This window comes from Scyliorhinus torazame, chromosome 4, assembly GCF_047496885.1.
Source record: "Scyliorhinus torazame isolate Kashiwa2021f chromosome 4, sScyTor2.1, whole genome shotgun sequence".
NCBI classification, from domain to species: Eukaryota; Metazoa; Chordata; class Chondrichthyes; order Carcharhiniformes; family Scyliorhinidae; genus Scyliorhinus; species Scyliorhinus torazame.
The window spans coordinates 174,679,483-174,697,909 of NC_092710.1; the positions used below are offsets into that span (position 1 = coordinate 174,679,483).

At 49.4% G+C, this 18,427-nt stretch overlaps 1 protein-coding gene across 9 annotated transcripts in view; it reads left to right on the forward strand.

The window, feature by feature from the left end:
- Positions 1–18,427, forward strand: part of wdr35 (WD repeat domain 35) — a 162,675-nt gene that overhangs the window by 25,142 nt on the left and 119,106 nt on the right. For all 9 annotated transcript variants that reach the window (XM_072498896.1, XM_072498898.1, XM_072498903.1 and 6 more), the window contains exons 8-9: positions 4,364–4,509; positions 17,276–17,401. In XM_072498896.1, coding sequence (XP_072354997.1) covers positions 4,364–4,509; positions 17,276–17,401 — 272 coding nt within the window. The remainder of the gene's footprint in view (positions 1–4,363; positions 4,510–17,275; positions 17,402–18,427) is intronic.

Genomic DNA, 18,427 nt, shown 5'->3' on the forward strand with positions numbered 1-18,427 from the left:
ACTGTCCCTCTCAGTCTACTTTCAATCTCAGCAAAGTGATGGAAGGTATTGTAAACAGTGCAAAAATACGTTATGTACACAGCAATAACGTGCTCACTTTGAGTTGAACTCGAGATAAGCTGGGAGTGACTGCCTTTGATATCAAGGCAGCAATTGACTGAGGGTAGTGTCAGGGAGCCATGGTAAAATTGAAGTCCAAGCAATTCAGGGGGAAATTCTCCACTGGTTAGATCAAACCTAGCCCAAAAGAATATGGTTGTGGTTGTTGGAGGCCAATTATTTCAGGCCCTGGACATTGCTTTAAGACTTCTTGAGGGAGTGTCCTAGGCCTTACCGTCTTAAATTGCTTCATCAGTGACCATCCTGATCATGTGGGCTTGCTTGCCGATGATTGCAGTGTTCAGTCCCATTTGCCACTTCTGAAGTTATTGAAGCAGTCCTGTGTCCATATGCAGCAAGACCTGAACAAAACAGAGGCTTGGACTGTCTTTGTTACACTATGAATTTAACGGGCGAAATTCTCCGGAAACGGCGCGATATCCGCCGATTGGCGCCCTAAACGGCGCAAATCAGTCGGGCATCGTGCCGCCCCAAAGGGGCGGAATGCTCCGCATCTTTGGGGGCCGAGCCCCAACCTTAAGGGGCTAGGTCGGCGCCGGACGAATTTCCGCCCCGCCAGCTGGCGGAAAAGGCCTTTGGTGCCCCGCCAGCTGGCGCGGAAATGACATCTCCGGGCGGCGCATGCGCGGGAGCGTCAGAGGCCGCTGACGGCATTCCCGCGCATGCGCAGTGGAGGGAGTCTCTTCTGCCTCCGCCATGGTGGAGACCGTGGCGGAGGCGGAAGGGAAAGAGTGCCCCCACGGCACAGGCCCGCCCGCGGATCGGTGGGCCCCGATCACGGGCCAGGCCACCGTGGGGGCACCCCCCGGGGCCAGATCACCCCGCGCCCCCCCCCAGGACGTCGGAGCCCACCCGCGCCGCCTTGATCCGGCGGTAAGGTAGGTGGTTTAATCTACGCCGGCGGGACAGGCATTTTAGCGGCGGGACTTCGGCCCATCCGGGCCGGAGAATCGCGCGGGGGGCCCGCCAACCGGCGCGGCGCGATTCCCGCCCCCGCCGAATCTCCGGTGCCAGAGACTTCGGCAACCAGCGGGGGCGGGATTCACGCCAGCCCCCGGCGATTCTCCGACCCGGCGGGGGGTCGGAGAATCTCGCCCATCATGTAGAAAACTGCCTTGTTTTCTCTGGCCTGTTATGAGGCGTTACAAGCCTGAGGATCTGTTCCAGAACAGTTGAATGAACAGAAATGCTTGTGAATTGTGGTGATATGTCTGTGTACAGTTCTGTCTACAGTTGTTCATCAATGTATATGTGCGACCTCCAACCAGCTGGTAGCATTAGAAATCTATCATGTGACTCGAGATATCGGACAGTTGGTAGTAAGTCGTACTAGACGTAGCTCCAGGAGAATTTACTGAATTCATTTATTTTGTTACCATTTGTATAATAGTTTGTTAGTTATCTTTCCACGTGTTGATCTTTTTAATAAAATTATTTTACTCGTCAAAGAACTAGATGTTCTGTGTGCATCTGTACTATGGCCACAACACAGAACATAACAAATGGAATAAGAAAATTTTGAAATAAATAGAACACTGCTCTAATGACTTTTCTCCAATACAGTATAGATGGGTTTTTATGACAATCAACAATGGTTTTGTGGTCATCATTAGACTTTTAATTCCAGTATTTTATTTAATTCACATTTCACCATCTGCCAGTCCCCAGAGCATTGCCTTGAATCTCTGGATTAATAGTCCACTGATTAAACTACTATGCCATCGCCTTAACTGAAGGACAAGGCTAAAACATTTGCAGCAATCTTCAGTCAGGAGTGCTGCATTGATGATCCATCCACTTAAGAGACAATGGTTAGATTCGCTCTTGTTGGAGATGGTCATTGCCTGGCACTTGTGTGGCATGAATGTTACTTGCCACCTCGTTAAGCCTGGATATTGTTGAGGTCTTGCTGCATTTGGACATGTGACCCTGGTGAAACCCAAACTGAGGGTCAGTGAGTAGGTTATTGCGAAGCAAGTGCCACCTGATAGCACTGATGATCTCTTCCATTACTTTTCTGATGATCAAAGAATAAAGAACAAAGAAAAGTACAGCACAGGAACAGGCCTTTCAATCCTCCCAAGACTGTGCCGACCATGCTGCCATCTAATCTAAAACCTTCTACACTTCTGGTATCCCTATCCCTCTATTCCCATCCTATTCATGTATTTATCAAGACACCCCTTAAACGTCACTATTTCACCTACTGCCACCACCTCCACGGCAGTGAGTTCCAGGCATCCACTACCCTCTGTGTTTAAAAAAAACTTCCTTCGCACATCTCCTCTAAACTTTGCCCCTTGCTCCTTAAATCTATTCCCCCTAGTAATTGACTCTGGGGGGAAAAAGCTTCTGACTATCCACTCTGTCCATGCCCCTCATAATTTTGTAGACGTCTATCAGGTTGCCCATAAACTCCGTCGTTCCAATGAAAACAAGCTGGGTTTATCCAACCTCGCCTCACAGCTAATGCCCTCCATATCAGGAACATCCTGGTAAACATCGTCTGTATCCTCTCCAAAGCCTCCACATCCTTTAGGTAGTGTGGCAACCAGAATTCCAAGTGTGGCCTCACAAAAGTTCTATACAGCTGCAGCATGACTTGCCAACTTTTATACTCAATGCCCCAGCCGATGAAGGCAAGAATGACTTGTATAGCACAGTGGGCTAAATAGCTGGCTTGTAATGCAGAACAAGGCAGCAGTGCGTGTTCAATTCCCGTACCAGCCTCCCTGAACAGGCGCCGGAATGTGGCGACTAGGGGTTTTTCACAGTAACTTCATTGAAGCCTATTTTGTGACAAGCAATTATTAAGGGGCTGGTGTAGCACAGGGCTAAATCGCTGGCTTTGAAAGCAGACCAAGGCAGGCCAGCAGCACGGTTCAATTCCCGTATCAGCCCCCCCGAACAGGTGCCGGAATGTGGCGACTAGGGGCTTTTCACAGTAACTTCATTTGAAGCCTACTTGTGACAATAAGCGATTTTCATTTTCATTTCATTTCTTGACCTACGTTGCCACTTTCAGTGATCTGTGGACCTGTATACCCAGGTCCCTCTGCCTGTAAATACTCTTAAGGGTTCTACCATTTACTGTATATTTCCCACCTGTATTAGACCTTCCAAAATGCATTATCTCCTATTTGTCCAGATTAAACTCCATCTCTCCTTCCAAGTCTCCAACCGATCTATACCCTGCTGTATCCTCTGACAGCCCTGGCAATTACGCCAACCTTCGTGTCGTCCGCAAACTTACTAATCAGACCAGTTATATTTTCCTCCAAATTATTTATATAATGGCAAAACCCCCAGCACTAATCCCTGTGGATTAAGAACAGATTTATAGGGGTGGTAATTGGCTGTGTTGGATTTAACCTGTGTTTTGTGGGCAGGATATACCTGGGCAATTTTCCAGGTAATAATAATCTTTATTATTGTCACAAGTAGGTTTACATTAACACTGCAATGAAGTTACTGTGAAAATCCCCTAGTCGCCACACTTCAGCACCTGTTCGGGTACACAGAGGGAGAATTCAGAATGTCCAATTCACCTAACAGGTAGATGCCAGTGTTGTACCTGTACTGGAACAGTTTGACTAGGGGTGCAGGAAGTTCTGGAGCACAAAAAGAACAATTGCCAGAATATTGCCAGGGCCCATAGCCATTGCAGTATCCAATGCCTTCAGCAATTTCTTGATAACACGTGGAATGAATCAAATTGGCTGGAGGCTGGCATTTGTGATGCTGGGAACGTTTGGAGGAGACCAAGATGGATCATCCATTCAGCACTTGGCTGAAGATTGCTGCAACTGTCTTGTCTTTGTACTTATTGAGGATGGGGATCTTTGCTGATCTTCCTCTTACAGTGAGTTGATTAATTATGGGGGTGGGAATGCCACTCACTGGATTTTATGTCTTCAAACCCAATGGAGGAGGAGTGTAAAATCTAGCTAATTTTTGTGATAAATTGATTTTCAAGCTATCTCAATAAAAGTTCTAATTCTTAAACACATGACAATGTTTTTCTGTACAAAGGAAATATATGTTGAATTACACTGCCTGATTGGACTGCGTTGTGGAAGATTTTAAGTTTGTGCTAATGCTAATGTACCTCCGTAGAAAGTTGAAACGTAAATTAACCAGTGTGTGAGCTGACATTGTGTGCAATTTTCCGATTGCTGTTAAAGTGGAAACTCCACCCACATCTGGAGTGAATAACGCAATCTTCTCATATTTATCATGATAGATCCTGTCCTGATTGATACTGGCATAAATGTGGTTGGCATTCAGTGGAACTACTGTGGGAGTGTATTGGCTATTGCTGGTTCCCAAGTGTCAGCTGGCCAAGACAAGCAGATCAATGTTGTGCAGTTCTACACTCCTTTTGGTGAGGTGAGAGCTTTGGGGCTTTGTAACATTCTTTTGGGTTGGTGGGAATTTCTTTAAAAAAAAAAATGTTTTTATTAAGATTTTTACGATTTTTACAGAGTTTACAGAAAGTGATCATCACATAGGAATAAACCCCTCCTCCTCCCCCTCCCACTCCTCCCCCTGTCGGATGGCCCCATCCTTCCTCTCCTCCCCCTCCACAGGTGTTCCCCTGGCGTCTTGGTTTGTTTTGCATTTTTACAGGGTTTGGCTGACCTGGGACCCTTTGTCCCTGCCACAGGGCCCTATCCTTGTGGTCTTGTTCTTGGCTGTCCGTTGTCTATCCTGGCTGTTTCCGCTCCCCCCTCTCCCTGCCCCCTACCCTCCTTTCCGCCTTCCTATTCTTTAGCGGCCCCTATGTGTACCGCCCCCTTCCCCTTAGTCTATTGGCTGTTGGCTTCAAACAGGTCTTGGAACAAGTTGGTGACTGGCTTCCATGTCTTGTGGGAGCCCTCTTTGGATGGTGAATTTGATTTTCTCCAGGTGGAGAAATTCTGCCAGGTCGGCAAGCCAGTCTGCACCTTTGGGTGGTGCAACTGATAACCAGCCGAGCAGGATTCTTCGGCGGGCGATTTGGGAGGCAAGGCATCAGCCCCTTTCCCCATAAAGAGTTCTGACTGAATTAATACTGTGAAGACTGCCACTTTCGGGCTTGGCTCCACCCTCACCCCTACAACCTTGACATTGCTTCACAGAAGGCTGTCCAGTACCCTAAAGAAGTATTGCTCTTTCTGATAGGATTTCCAGTTCTCTCCAGCTTTGACAAAGAGTCATCACGATACTCGAAACGTTAGCTCCCTTTTCTCTCCACAGATGCTGTCAGACCTGCTGCGATTGTCCAGTATTTTTTTTGTTTTCGTTTCAGTACCCGACCAGTCTGGAGCATGCCCAGAACATGTGGGTGTTGTTGGAAGGGCCTCCCTGGCACCGTTCACACTTGTCCTCCACCTCCGATAAGAACCTGCTCATTCGGGTTCTGGTTATGTGTGCTCTGTGCACCACTTTCAGTTGCATGAGGCTTCACCGTGCGGTGGAGTTGGCCCTGTTCAATGCTTCACTCCAGAGTCCCCACCCTATTTCAGTCCCTAGTTCTTCCTCCCATTTTCCCATGTCTCGTCCAGTGAGGACCATGCCCCATCTAGCAGTCGTGCGTACAGGTTCCCGCAGTTCCCCCCCACCCAGATTGATCGCGTCCAGTAGTTCTTCTGACGTTGAATGTCTCAGCATCCGTGTGTATGTTGCCATCTTGCATTGGAAGTTCTTTACCTGTAGGTGTCGCAGTTCATTCCCTTTGGGTAGTTGTGGTTTTCTGTCAGTTTCTCTTGCATTGCTAGTATGGCCTCTGTACAGATGTCCCTAACAGTCAGCGTCATCCCATCCCGTCTCCACCTCTTAAAGGTGGTTACCGCAGATGGGGGCCATAGTGGACACTTTGGTTAGGCCAAAGTGCTGTCGCATATGGTTCCAGATTCGGAGTGTAGCTACCGCCACTGGGCTTGTTGTGTGCTTGACTGGAGGGGCTACCATTGTGGCCAGGGCTCAAGAGGGTTGTCCCTGTGCAGGATCTCTCCTCCATCCTGACCCATTCCGTTTCCGGTTCCTTCACCCATTCCCTCACTCTTTCTGCTATCGCTGCCCTGTGGTAGTATTGTAGGTTTGGGATGACTCCCTCCCCTCACCCCTACCCCCAGACAAAGGGCATGATCATTTTATCGACTGAGTTAAAGAAGGCCTTGGGGATGTAGATTGATATGGATCTGAACAAGAAGAGGAACCTGGGCAGCACGTTTATCTTGATCGTCTGCACCCTCCCCACTAGGGAGATCAAGAATGTGTCCCATCTCTGCAGGTCCTTTTTTACTTTCCCCGCCAGACTGGTCATGTTCCATTTGTGGATCCATATCCAGTCGTGGGCAATTTGGATCCCCAAATAGCGAAATTTGCATTGGGCTTGCTTGAATGGCAGTCCCTCTAACTCTGCCCCTCCCCTTTCGGGTTCACCGGGAAGACTTCACTCTAGCTCAGGTTGAGCTTGTAGCCCAAGAAGACTCCAAACTCCCAGGAGCTTCATGATCCGATCCCTTCCATGCTGCTTTGCGGGTCCAAGTTGTAGAGGACCAGATTGACTGAATAGAGTGAGATTCTGTGCTCTTTGTCTCCTCTTTGGATTCCGTTCCAGTTTTCCGCTGCTCTGAGGGGGACCGCCAATGGTTCAATTGCCACGGCGAATAGGAGCAGGGACAGCGGGCATTCCTGCCTTGTGTCTCTGCACAGCTGGAAGTATTCAGAGTTGGTGGTGTTGGTCCGTATGCTTGTCATGGGGGCATTGTACAGGAGTTTCAGTCAGGAGGTGAACCTGTCCACAGCCCAAACCGCTTTAGTACCTCAATGAGGTACTTCCATTCGAATCTGCCAAAGGTTTTTGCTGCATCCAGGGAGATGATCACCTCTGGTGTTCTCTCTCCTGGATGGAGTCATTATTACGTTGAGTTCACTGTTTGCTGGTCTACCCTTGACAAAGCCCGACTGGTCTTCTGCGACCAGCTCTGGTCCGGAGTTCTCCAATCGTATGGCCAGGATATTTGCGAGTATTTGCGCATCCACATTGAGAAGCGAAATGGGCCTGAAGGATCCAAATTTGGTGTGGACTTTTTCTTTCTTGCATAGCGACATAATGGCTTGTGCTAGTGTAGGAGACAATGTACCTCTCGCTAGTGAGTCTGCAAACATCTCCCGCAGGTGCGGGGCCAGTGCTACCGCAAATCATTTGTAGAAGTCTGCCGGGAACCCATCTGATCCCGGCGTCTTCCCCACCTGCATGTAGCTGATGCTCTCCATGACTTCTTCCAGTTCTTTTTTTTTTAACAAACATTTCATTAAGGTATTTATAGTTTTATAACAACAAAAGATACAAATGTAAACATAATTCAGTAGGGGAGCAGAGACAACCCCGGCAACTATAGACCGGTGAGCCTCACGTCTGTAGTGGGTAAAGTCTTGGAGGGGATTATAAGAGACAAGATTTATAATCATCTAGATAGGAATAATATGATCAGGGATAGTCAGCATGGCTTTGTGAAGGGTAGGTCATGCCTCACAAACCTTATTGAGTTCTTTGAGAAGGTGACTGAACAGGTAGACGAGGGTAGAGCAGTTGATGTGGTGTATATGGATTTCAGCAAAGCGTTTGATAAGGTTCCCCACGGTAGGCTATTGCAAAAAATACGGAGGCTGGGGATTGAGGGTGATTTAGAGATGTGGATCAGAAATGGCTAGCTGAAAGAAGACAGAGGGTGGTGGTTGATGGGAAATGTTCAGAATGGAGTACAGTCACAAGTGGAGTACCACAAGGATCTGTTCTGGGGCCGTTGCTGTTTGTCATTTTTATCAATGACCTAGAGGAAGGCGCAGAAGGGTGGGTGAGTAAATTTGCAGACGATACTAAAGTCGGTGGTGTTGTCGATAGTGTGGAAGGATGTAGCAGGTTACAGAGGGATATAGATAAGCTGCAGAGCTGGGCTGAGAGGTGGCAAATGGAGTTTAATGTAGAGAAGTGTGAGGTGATTCACTTTGGAAGGAATAACAGGAATGCGGAATACTTGGCTAATGGTAAAGTTCTTGAAAGTGTGGATGAGCAGAGGGATCTAGGTGTCCATGTACATAGATCCCTGAAAGTTGCCACCCAGGTTGATAGGGTTGTGAAGAAGGCCTATGGAGTGTTGGCCTTTATTGGTAGAGGGATTGAGTTCCGGAGTCGGGAGGTCATGTTGCAGCTGTACAGAACTCTGGTACGGCCGCATTTGGAGTATTGCGTACAGTTCTGGTCACCGCATTATAGGAAGGACGTGGAGGCTTTGGAGCGGGTGCAGAGGAGATTTACCAGGATGTTGCCTGGTATGGAGCGAAAATCTTATGAGGAAAGGCTGATGGACTTGAGGTTGTTTTCGTTGGAGAGAAGAAGGTTAAGAGGAGACTTAATAGAGGCATACAAAATGATCAGGGGGTTGGATAGGGTGGACAGTGAGAGCCTTCTCCCGCGGATGGATATGGCTGGCACGAGGGGACATAACTTTAAACTGAGGGGTAATAGATATAGGACAGAGGTCAGAGGTAGGTTCTTTACGCAAAGAGTAGTGAGGCCGTGGAATGCCCTACCTGCTACAGTAGTGAACTCGCCAACATTGAGGGCATTTAAAAGTTTATTGGATAAACATATGGATGATAATGGCATAGTGTAGGTTAGATGGCTTTTGTTTCGGTGCAACATCGTGGGCCGAAGGGTCTGTACTGCGCTGTATTGTTCTATGCTCTATGTTCTACCCCCTCCATCTCTTCTCACTGTTCCCGCCTTAATTGAACTAAACTAACCTAACTCCCCCTGCCCCCCTGAATCCCTAACCCCCCCTCCCTTACTGAATCTGCTAACAGTTTAGTTTTCCCCAAAGAAGTTGATAAATGGCTGCCACCTCTGAACGAACCCTAACAGTGATCCTCTCAGTGCGAACTTAATTTTCTCAAGCCTGAGAAACCCAGCCATGTCGATAGCCCATACCCGATTTTGGGGACTCAGAGTCCCTCCACGCTAATAAGTTCCGTCTCTGAGCTACCAAGGAGGCAAAGGCCAAAATGTCGCCCCCGGGTCTTCCGACACTCCAAAAGCCGTCACCTCTGGACTCGGTGCCACCCTCGTTTTTAGCACCGTGGACATGACATCTACAAATCCCTGCCAGAATCCCTTAAGCTTCGGACATGCCCAAAACATGTGGCCATGATTTGCGGGCCCTTCTGCACCCTTCGCACACCTGTCCTTCACCCTAAAAAACCTGCTCATCTGGGCCACCGTCATGTGTGACCGGTGAACCACCTTGAATTGTATCAGGCTGAGTCTGGCATATGATGAGGACGCGTTGACCCTGCTCAGAGCATCCTCACACAGACCCGCTTCTAACTCCTTTCCCAACTCATCTTCCCATTTATGCATTATCTCACCTATCTCGGTTTCCTCCTACTCCATAAGTTCTTTATAGATTTCTGATATCTTCTGCGCCCCCCTCCTGGTCTAGAGACTACCTTGTCCTGTATCCCCTGTGGCGGTAGAAGCGGAAAGGTCGAAACCTGCCTTCGCACAAAATCCCTCGCCTGCAGATAACCAAATCCACTCCCTCCCGGCAATTCAAACTCCTCTTCCAGATCCTCCAAACAGGGAATGCTCCATCAATAAACAGATCTCCCAGCCTTTCAATCCCCGCTCTCTGCCACCTCTGAAAACCCCATCCAACCTCCCCGGGACAAATCCGTCATTACCACAAATTGGAGCCCACACTGATGCTCCCTCCACTCCCATGTGCCTTCGCCACTGCCCCCAAACTCTCAGAGCCACTACTACCACCGGGCTTGTGGAGTACCGGGTCGGCGAGAAGAGAACAGCAGAGAAGCCGTCACCAATGCCGCTCCAGCAACACTTTCCTTACTCGCGGAGCTTTACATGCCCATATAAACCCCGAGATCACTGCATTCACACGCTTAAAAAAGGCCTTTGGTATTAAAATAGGGAGGCACTGGAAAACAAACAAAAATCTCGGAGAACCGCCATCTTTACGGTCTGTACCCTGTACCCTCCCCTCCAGTGTCAATGGGAGCATGTCCGGCTTCCAAAAGCCCTCCTTCATTTGCTCAACCAACCGGGCCAAATTTAATTTATGTAACTGCTCCCATCCCCGTGCCACCTGAATACCCAAGTAACGAAAACTCCCTCCCACCACTTTAAATGGCGACTCCCGCAGTCTCCTCTCCTGCCCCCTCGCCTGGATCACAAAAACCTCGCTCTTACCCAAATTCATTTTGTACCCCGAGATCTGGCCAAATTCCCCTAAGATCCGCATAATCTCTCCCATCCCCTCTAACAGGTCAAAAATATACAAGAGTAGGTCGTCCGCATACAACAAGACCCTGTGTTCCACCACCCCGGACTAGCCCCTTCCAGTCCTTTGACGCTCTCAGCGCCATCGCCAATAGCTCCATGGCCAACGCAAACAACAGTGGGGAGAGGGGGCATCCCTGCCTTGTCCCCCCGATGCAGCCTAAAGTAGTCCGAGCTCACCCGGTTCGTCTGCACCGGTGCCTGGTGCAGCAACCGAACCCAGTCAACAAAGCCCCTGCCCAAACACAAATCGTCCCAGGACCTCTCAACGGTCCAGTCAAAGGCCTACCTACACCTCCCTCCCCTCGGAGGGCATCATGATTATATTCAAGAACCTTCTAACATTGGCCGTTAACTGACTGCCTTTGACAAACCCCATCTGGTCTTCCCCTGTCACTCCCGGAACACAGTCCTCTATCCTCGAAGCCAGAATTTGGCCAGCAATTTGGCGTCTACATTTAAGGAGATTGGTCTGATGGCCCGCATTGTTCTGGGTCCTTCTCCTGCTTCAGGATCAATGAGATCGAGGCATGTGACATTGTTGGGGGGAAGAACACCCAATTCCCTTGCCTCATTAAATGCCCTCGCCAGCAGTGGGCCCAGCATCCCAGATAACTTCTCAGAAAATTCCACTGGGTAGCCGTCCGGTCACGGGGCCTTACCCGGCTGCATGGCCTCCAATCCCTCTACTACTTCTACAATCCCGATTGGGGCTCCCAACCCCTCCACCAATCCTTCCTCCACCTTCGGAAATTCCAATCCCTCCAAAAACTGCCTCATCCCCTCCACCCCAGCTGGGGGCTCCGTCTCGTACAACCGACTATAAAACTCCTTGAACACCCCGTTCACCCCCGCTGGGTCCAAAACCGTGTTCCCCCCTCTGTCCTTCACTCGTCCCATCTCCCTGGCCACCTCCCTTTTCCTGAGCTGGTGTGCTAGAATCCTACTGGCCTTCTCACCATACTCTTATATCGCCCTCTTGCCTTCCTCAACTGCCCCACCACCTTCTCTGTAGATATCAAACCAAACTCCATCTGCAGCTTCTGCCGCTCCTTCTACAACCCCGTCTCTGGGGCTTCAGAGTACCTTCTGTCCACCTGGAGCATCTCCCCAATCAGCCTGTCCATCTCCGCCCGCTCCACCTTCTCCCTATGAGCCCGTATCAAAATCAGCTCCCCCCTAACTACTGCCTCCAGAGCCTCTCATACCATTGCTGCCGAAACCTCCCCCATGTCATTTATCTCAAAATAATTCTGGATGGCCTCCATCACTCACCCGCACACTTCCTCATCCAGTAACAGTCCTACATCCAATCTCCATTGTGGGCGCTGATGCCCCTCCTTGCTCACCTGTAAATCCACTCAGTGTGGGGCATGGTCCACACAACAATTGCCGAATACTCGGCATCTACCACCCCCGCCAGTAAAGCCCTGTTCAAAATGAAAAAATCAATCCGGGAGTACACTTTGTGAACATGGGAGAAAAAAGAAAACTCCTTCACGCTTGGCCGTCCGAACCTCTACGGATCTACCCCACCCATCTGCTCCATTAACCCTTTTAGTTCCTTCGCCGCGGCTGGCACCCTCCCTGTCCTTGAACTCGACCGATCCAACCTGGGATCAATGACAATATTAAAGTCCCTCCCCATGATCAACCTATGCGAATCTTCCCTAACACCCGCCTCATAAACTCTGCGTCTTCCCAGTTTGCTGCATAGATATTCACTAATACCACCGGCATCCCCTCTATCTTCCCGCTCCCCATAACATAACCCCCCCGTGTCCGCCACTATACTCCCTACCTCAAATGACACCCGCTTCTTGATCAAGATAGCAACCCCCCTAGTTTTAGAGTCTAGCCCCGAATGAAACACCTGCCCAACCCACCCCTTCCTCAACCGAGTCAGATCCACTACCCTCGGGTGTGTCTCCTATTGCCACGTCCACCTTCAAACTGGGGCAGCACGGTAGCCTTGTGGAAAGCACAATTGCTTCACAGCTCCAGGGTCCCAGGTTCGATTCCGGCTTGGGTCACTGTCTGTGCGGAGTCTGCACATCCTCCCCGTGTGCGTGGGTTTCCTCCGGGTGCTCCGGTTTCCTCCTACAGTCCAAAGATGTGTAGGTTAGGTGGATTGGCCATGATAAATTGCCCTTAGTGTCCAAAATTGCCCTTAGTGTTGGGTGGGGTTACTGAGTATTGGGGATAGGGTGGCGGTGTTGACCTTGGGTAGGGTGCTCTTTCCAAGAGCCGGTGCAGACTCGATGGGCCGAATGGCCTCCTTCTGCACTGTAAATTCCATGAAACTCTTCAAGTGCGCGAACACGCATGCTCTCTTTACTGGCCCGCCCAGCTAGCCTGGTAGCCCCCGCCCATGGCACCAAGCAACCTACCCCCCACTGACTCCCCACCCCAGCTCGAACACACATATGCAAAACACAACAATCCCCAACAAAGAAGAAAATTCGACCTACCATCCCCCATTAAGAACAAAGTTCAGCCGCATACAAAACTGAGCAACGGCCCAAAAATTGCTACAAGTGACAGTAAAGAACCCAAAGAGAAAATAAATTTAGCAGCATAGGTACAGAATTACTTGCCCCTATGTTCAATGTCCTCCATTACCTGCCAGTCCCCTGTTCTTAACAAAGTTCATTGCCTCCTACGGCGATCCAAAATAAAGTTCTTGGCCCTCGTAAGTGACCCGCAAACGAGCTGGATACAGCATACCGAACTTCACCCCCTTCTTAAAGAGGGCCGATTTAACTTTATTGAAGCTCGCCCTTTTTTTGGCCAGTTCGCACCCATGTCCTGGTAAATGGGCAGCTCGTTATCTTCCTATTTGCAACTCCTTGTCTGCCTGGCCCACCTCAAGATCTGTTCCTTGTCCAGGAGCTGGTGCATTCATACCACCATCGCCCTCAGCGGCTCATTCATCCGTTGCTTCCTCATAAGCGCTTTGTGCGCCCTGTCCACCTCCAAGGGCCGAGTGAACACACCTTCCCCCTGCAGCTTCTCGAACATACACGCCACATAAGCCCCTGCGTCCGATCCCTCGCTGCCCTCCTGGAGTCCAGTGATCCTCAAGTTCTGCCTGCGCAACCTGTTTTCCAGATCCTCCACTTTCTCTTGCAGCCTTTTGGTCCCTCATCAGCCCCATCTCCGCCACCATCGCGGTTAGCTGATCCTCAGCCACCACCTCTTCCACCTTCTGAATCGCCTGCCCCTTGGCTTCCAATCTTTGCTCCACCCGGTCAATTTCCATCTTAATCGGGTCCAGGTACTCTTGTCTTTGCTTGGCAAAGCTCTTCTGAAGGAAGTTCAGCACCTGCTCCGTTGACCACTGGGCCGGCAATCCAAGTCCCTGAGCCTCTGCCATATTTTTCTGTGCTGCAGACTCCACTCTCGTTGACCAACGATCTCTCCTTTTCAGACCACTTCTGGTCCATGGATCCATACACTGGTGGGGAATTCCTCTCCTCTACCTCACCAACCTCCTATTTTGCTGATCAAATCCTCCATAAGTTGGGGAAAAAGGTCTCAAAGGTGCACCACGAGCGGGAGCTACCAAATAAGCGATCACTCGCTCCATGGCTGCCACCCGAAGTCACGTCTTCTCCCAGTTCGAGTAGTGCTTCCAGCCCCCTCCATCTATCCTCCCCCACGACTGGCATGTCCAGTCCCTTGAGGAACTGCTTCATCCCTGAGTCCCCGTCAGGGTGTTCGGAGGTTTACAGCCCTCTATATAAGACCTTGAATGCTTCATTGACCTTTTTTTGGTTCATCTACCAGTCTGCCTTTGTAATCCTTCACCTGACCTATTTCCCTCATGGCTGCCTGCTTTCTCAGCTGGTGAGCCAGCAGGTGGTTGGCTTTTTCTACGTATTCATAGAATGTCCCCCATGTCTGGTAGAGTTGGTGCGCTGCTTTCCTGGTAGATAGCCGGTTAAATTCCATTTTTAGCTTTGTTCTCTCCACCAGAAGCTCGACGGTTGGGGCCACGGAGTACCGTCCGTCTACCTCCAGTATGGAGTCGACCAGTTGTTGCCCAGCCGCCCTCTCTTCCCTATCTCTGCGTGCCTTGTAGGCGATAATTTCTCCTCTGTTCACAGCCTTCAGCGCCTTCCAGAATGGGGAGGGTGAGACCTCCCATTCCGGCTGTTAGTTGTATACTCTCGTCTATGGCCTGTGATATTTTCTGGCAGAAGACCTTGTTGGCCCGAAGAGCTGTGTCTAACCTCCATGGGGGGGCATTGGGCACACCCCTTCTCCAACCTCAGCGTGGAGCTTGATCTGAGATTACGATCACGGAGTACTCCTCTCTTACTTTCCCTGGAAGCATTGATTTCCCCACCACAACGAACTAGGTGTCTATGTCGGGATTTCCACCATGGTCCTCTTTATAATTCCGCATCTTCCCAGTTGGGCACGTACTCATTCACCAGGACCACTGGCGCCCTGTCCAGGACACTGCTGACCATAGCATACTGTCCCCCTGGGTCCGTAACTGTCCTCTTCGCGGTAAATATTGCCCTCATACTAAGCAGTACAGTAACCCCCCTTGCTCTTGCCCTCTAGCATGAATGTGTGTCCCATCCAGCCATTTCTTATCCGCAGTTGGTCCTTCTCCGTCAGGTGTGGCTCTCGGGAGGAAGACTATGTCGACTTTCATACTTTTCAGTTGGGTGAAGACACTGGATCTTTTCACTGGCCTGTTAAGTCCCCTGACTTTCCAGGTGATTAATTTGATGGGGTTTTTTTGTTCCACTCCCCTTTGCGGGATCAACCATGCTTACCTTGTGGATGCGCCTCTGCACTCCGGGGTTTCCCTTTGTTAAGGGGTCATCCAAAATGGCCACGTTCTCACCATGAGGCTGGACCTCTGTGCTCCGGGGTTTCCTTTGTCCAGGGGGCACCAGCATGGCTGCCAACTATGCGTACTCTATGTGGGTGAGCCCTTGCACTCTGGGGTTTCCCTTTGTTTAGGGTCCCTCCAAAGTGGCTGCCCCCCCCCTTGCCAGGTACACACATTCCCTAGTGCGAGACGTGCTGCAGCCCCCCCCTCACTCTTCATCCTGGCATTAGTCTTCCTGCTAGTGTGGTGGCCCTCCTCCTGGGGTTGGCCCGACCCCCTCCTGCGCTCACTGTATTCACTTCCCCTCTGTCTCCTCCTCACCCTCTCCGGTGCTCTGCTGCTCTCGCCCCCTCTTCTATGAACAAGTTGCCCGGTTCAGATAGAGGCGGTACGTCCCGTGCAAATTGTCCTTTAACATTCTTTGTCTCGCCGGTGTCTGCTTTATCGCGGCCTGTTCTGTTGTTTATCTAGTCCATTCTTTTGGACAAGCTTGTCCACATCTGCAGGGCAGGTAAAATAATGTTCCCTGGTATGTTACCCAAAGTCTGGCTGGGTACAGCATCCTGAACTTGATTTTGTTCCTGTACAGGGCTGACTTTACTCTATTAAATACTGCCCGGCGCTTTGCCAGGTCCGCCCCAATGTCCTGTGACCTGACCATGATGCTATGTTCCTCCCAGCTGCAGGTTTTTGTTTGCCTGGCCCAATGTAGGATTCGTTCCCGGTCTTGGTACCGGTGTAACTTGCTGATGATCGCTCTTGGCTGCTCCCCAGCCTTGGGTTTTGGCAGGAGCAACTTATGGGCCCTGTCGATCTCTGGTGGGTTGGAGAAGCTGTCCCTCCCCACCAGGTTTCCCAGCATCTGGGCCACATAGTCCGTTGGGTCCCTGCCCTCGGTTACTTCTGTTCTAATATTTTGGTGCCTCGACCGGTTCTCCTGACCTTCACCTTCCCCTGAGTCGCCACCAATCTCTTTATTTTGGCTTCTCGGGCAATGATTTGTTCACTCTGGTCCGTTGAGGCTTTCTCCAATTCTTTGATTGTATTTCCCTGGGCCTCTAGTCACTTTTCCACGTTGTTGAGGGCCACGTTTCCGTCCCCGCCACCTTGACTGTCGCCTTGATTTTGACTTTTATTTCTTTCTTCAGTTCCTTCAGTTCTTTTGTGAGGAACGTCTTCCAACCATTCTCCGTCAGTAGGTGGGTGGGGGGGGGGGGGGGGATGATGGGGTGGGCGCTTGTCTCCCTCTCTCTCTTGTGGATGGGGACCACCCCGCCTAGTGTGCCCACTGATCCGCTCGCTTGCTTCTCCTGTCCTTTACTGCCGTTTTTTGTTTCTCTGGAGCTGCTGCTTCATGGCAGCTTCTGCTAATCATTGTGTTGTTGAGGGTGAGGGGATGTTCTAGTCTGGTTTCTGTGGGCTAATTTCGAATAAATGTGCCTATTTTCTTGTTCCTCGGAGGAGAGCTACCTTGCGTCCGACTGCTCAGGCCATCCTTTTCACTGGAAGACGGTTGGCGGTTGCCCAAGTCAACTATATATGTCATTGAATGAAAAAAACCCAGCTTTTAGAAAAAAAGAGAAGGGTAATGCGTGTTCGGAATTACACAGCCTGAATAACTGAGATGATATTCTAAGCAGTTGAACTAAATAAATCGTTAGCATAGTTTAAGCAAATTAAATTCTTGCTTGTACTGATTGTCTGCCATAGTAGCTAACAAAGTAATTGGTCGTGAAATGCTTTAGGATTTTCTAAGAAAATAATGTACACTATCTAAATACAATCGTCCCTTAATTTATTTATCCATTGGGGTTGAAGAGTACATGAAATAATTCAAAATACATTAAATAATCATGATAAACATAAATTTCAGACTAATAATGCAATTGCTAAATTTGAAGGATGTTCCCATGTTGTATGTTACTTGATATTTTTCTCACTTTGCCCATTTCTTCAAGCATTTGCGCACATTAAAAGTGTCTGGCAAGCAGATGTATGCAGCATCATGGGAAGGAGGAGGGCTGAGAATTGCCCTTGCTGTTGATTCTTTTATTTATTTTGCCAACATCAGACCGGATTACAAGGTAAAACTTATTACTATCCCGAAATATTTTTGTGTATTCTGAAGTTAAGTAGGCATTTTTTCCTTCACGTTAAATGCTTGCATTTGGTGTTGTTAAAGATTGTGCAGGTCGGGATCTCGCCATCTTCCCTCTGATTAAGTCCAGGCAGGAAGGCTTGTAGTTAAGGCTCTTAAGTGGCCAGTTAAAGTCCTCATCCTGCCACTGGTATTCAACCAATGGCAGGCAAGGGACTTGGCACTTGGGGAAGCTGCCCAGCAAACCTTATTGGGGGTTCTGAAGGTGGTCTCTTGTTCTTAAACACTCTGTGCCTGATTGGGATGGGGGTGGCTACTTCCATGTCTTCTACATCCCCTGTCTCTGCTCCTGATCCAGCTCATTTGATGCTTAAATGCTCATCATTTATTCGTTACCTCTAGACTCAACTATTCCAGTGGACTCCTGGTCTGCCTTCCATTTTGCATTCTCTGTATATTGGAGCTCCTCCAATCCCCTGCTGCCCATCTCGTAACTTGCACCAGTTCCTATTCACCATCTCCCTTGTGCTCACTGACCTATATTGGCTCCCAGTCTGGCAATAACTCAATTTCAAAATTCTTGTCCTGGTTTTCAAATCTTTCCATGATCTCACCTCTCCGTTTCTCTGTAACTCCGTTCAGCCCTACAAGCCATCTCTGCGTTCCTCCAATTCTGGCCTTATCTTTGTTTGTAATTGCTTCAAAATTGGTGGCAATGCCTTCAGCTTTGATGGATTTAAGCTCTTCAATTCCCTCTCCAAAACACTCGCAGTCCTCTTTTTTTGATCCCCTCTTTAAAATATTCTTCTTTGTCCAAGTTTTAGTCAACTGTTTTAATATCTCCTTATGTGAACAAGTCACAGATTCCTTGTTCTAAAACTAGTTCTAGATCCCCTCACGACGGGAAACATCCTCTCCGTATCTATTCTGTCAATTCTCCTCATTTTCTCGTATGTTTCAATAAGATCACTTCTCATTCTTCTGAACTCCAAAAAGTATAGACCCAACCTAC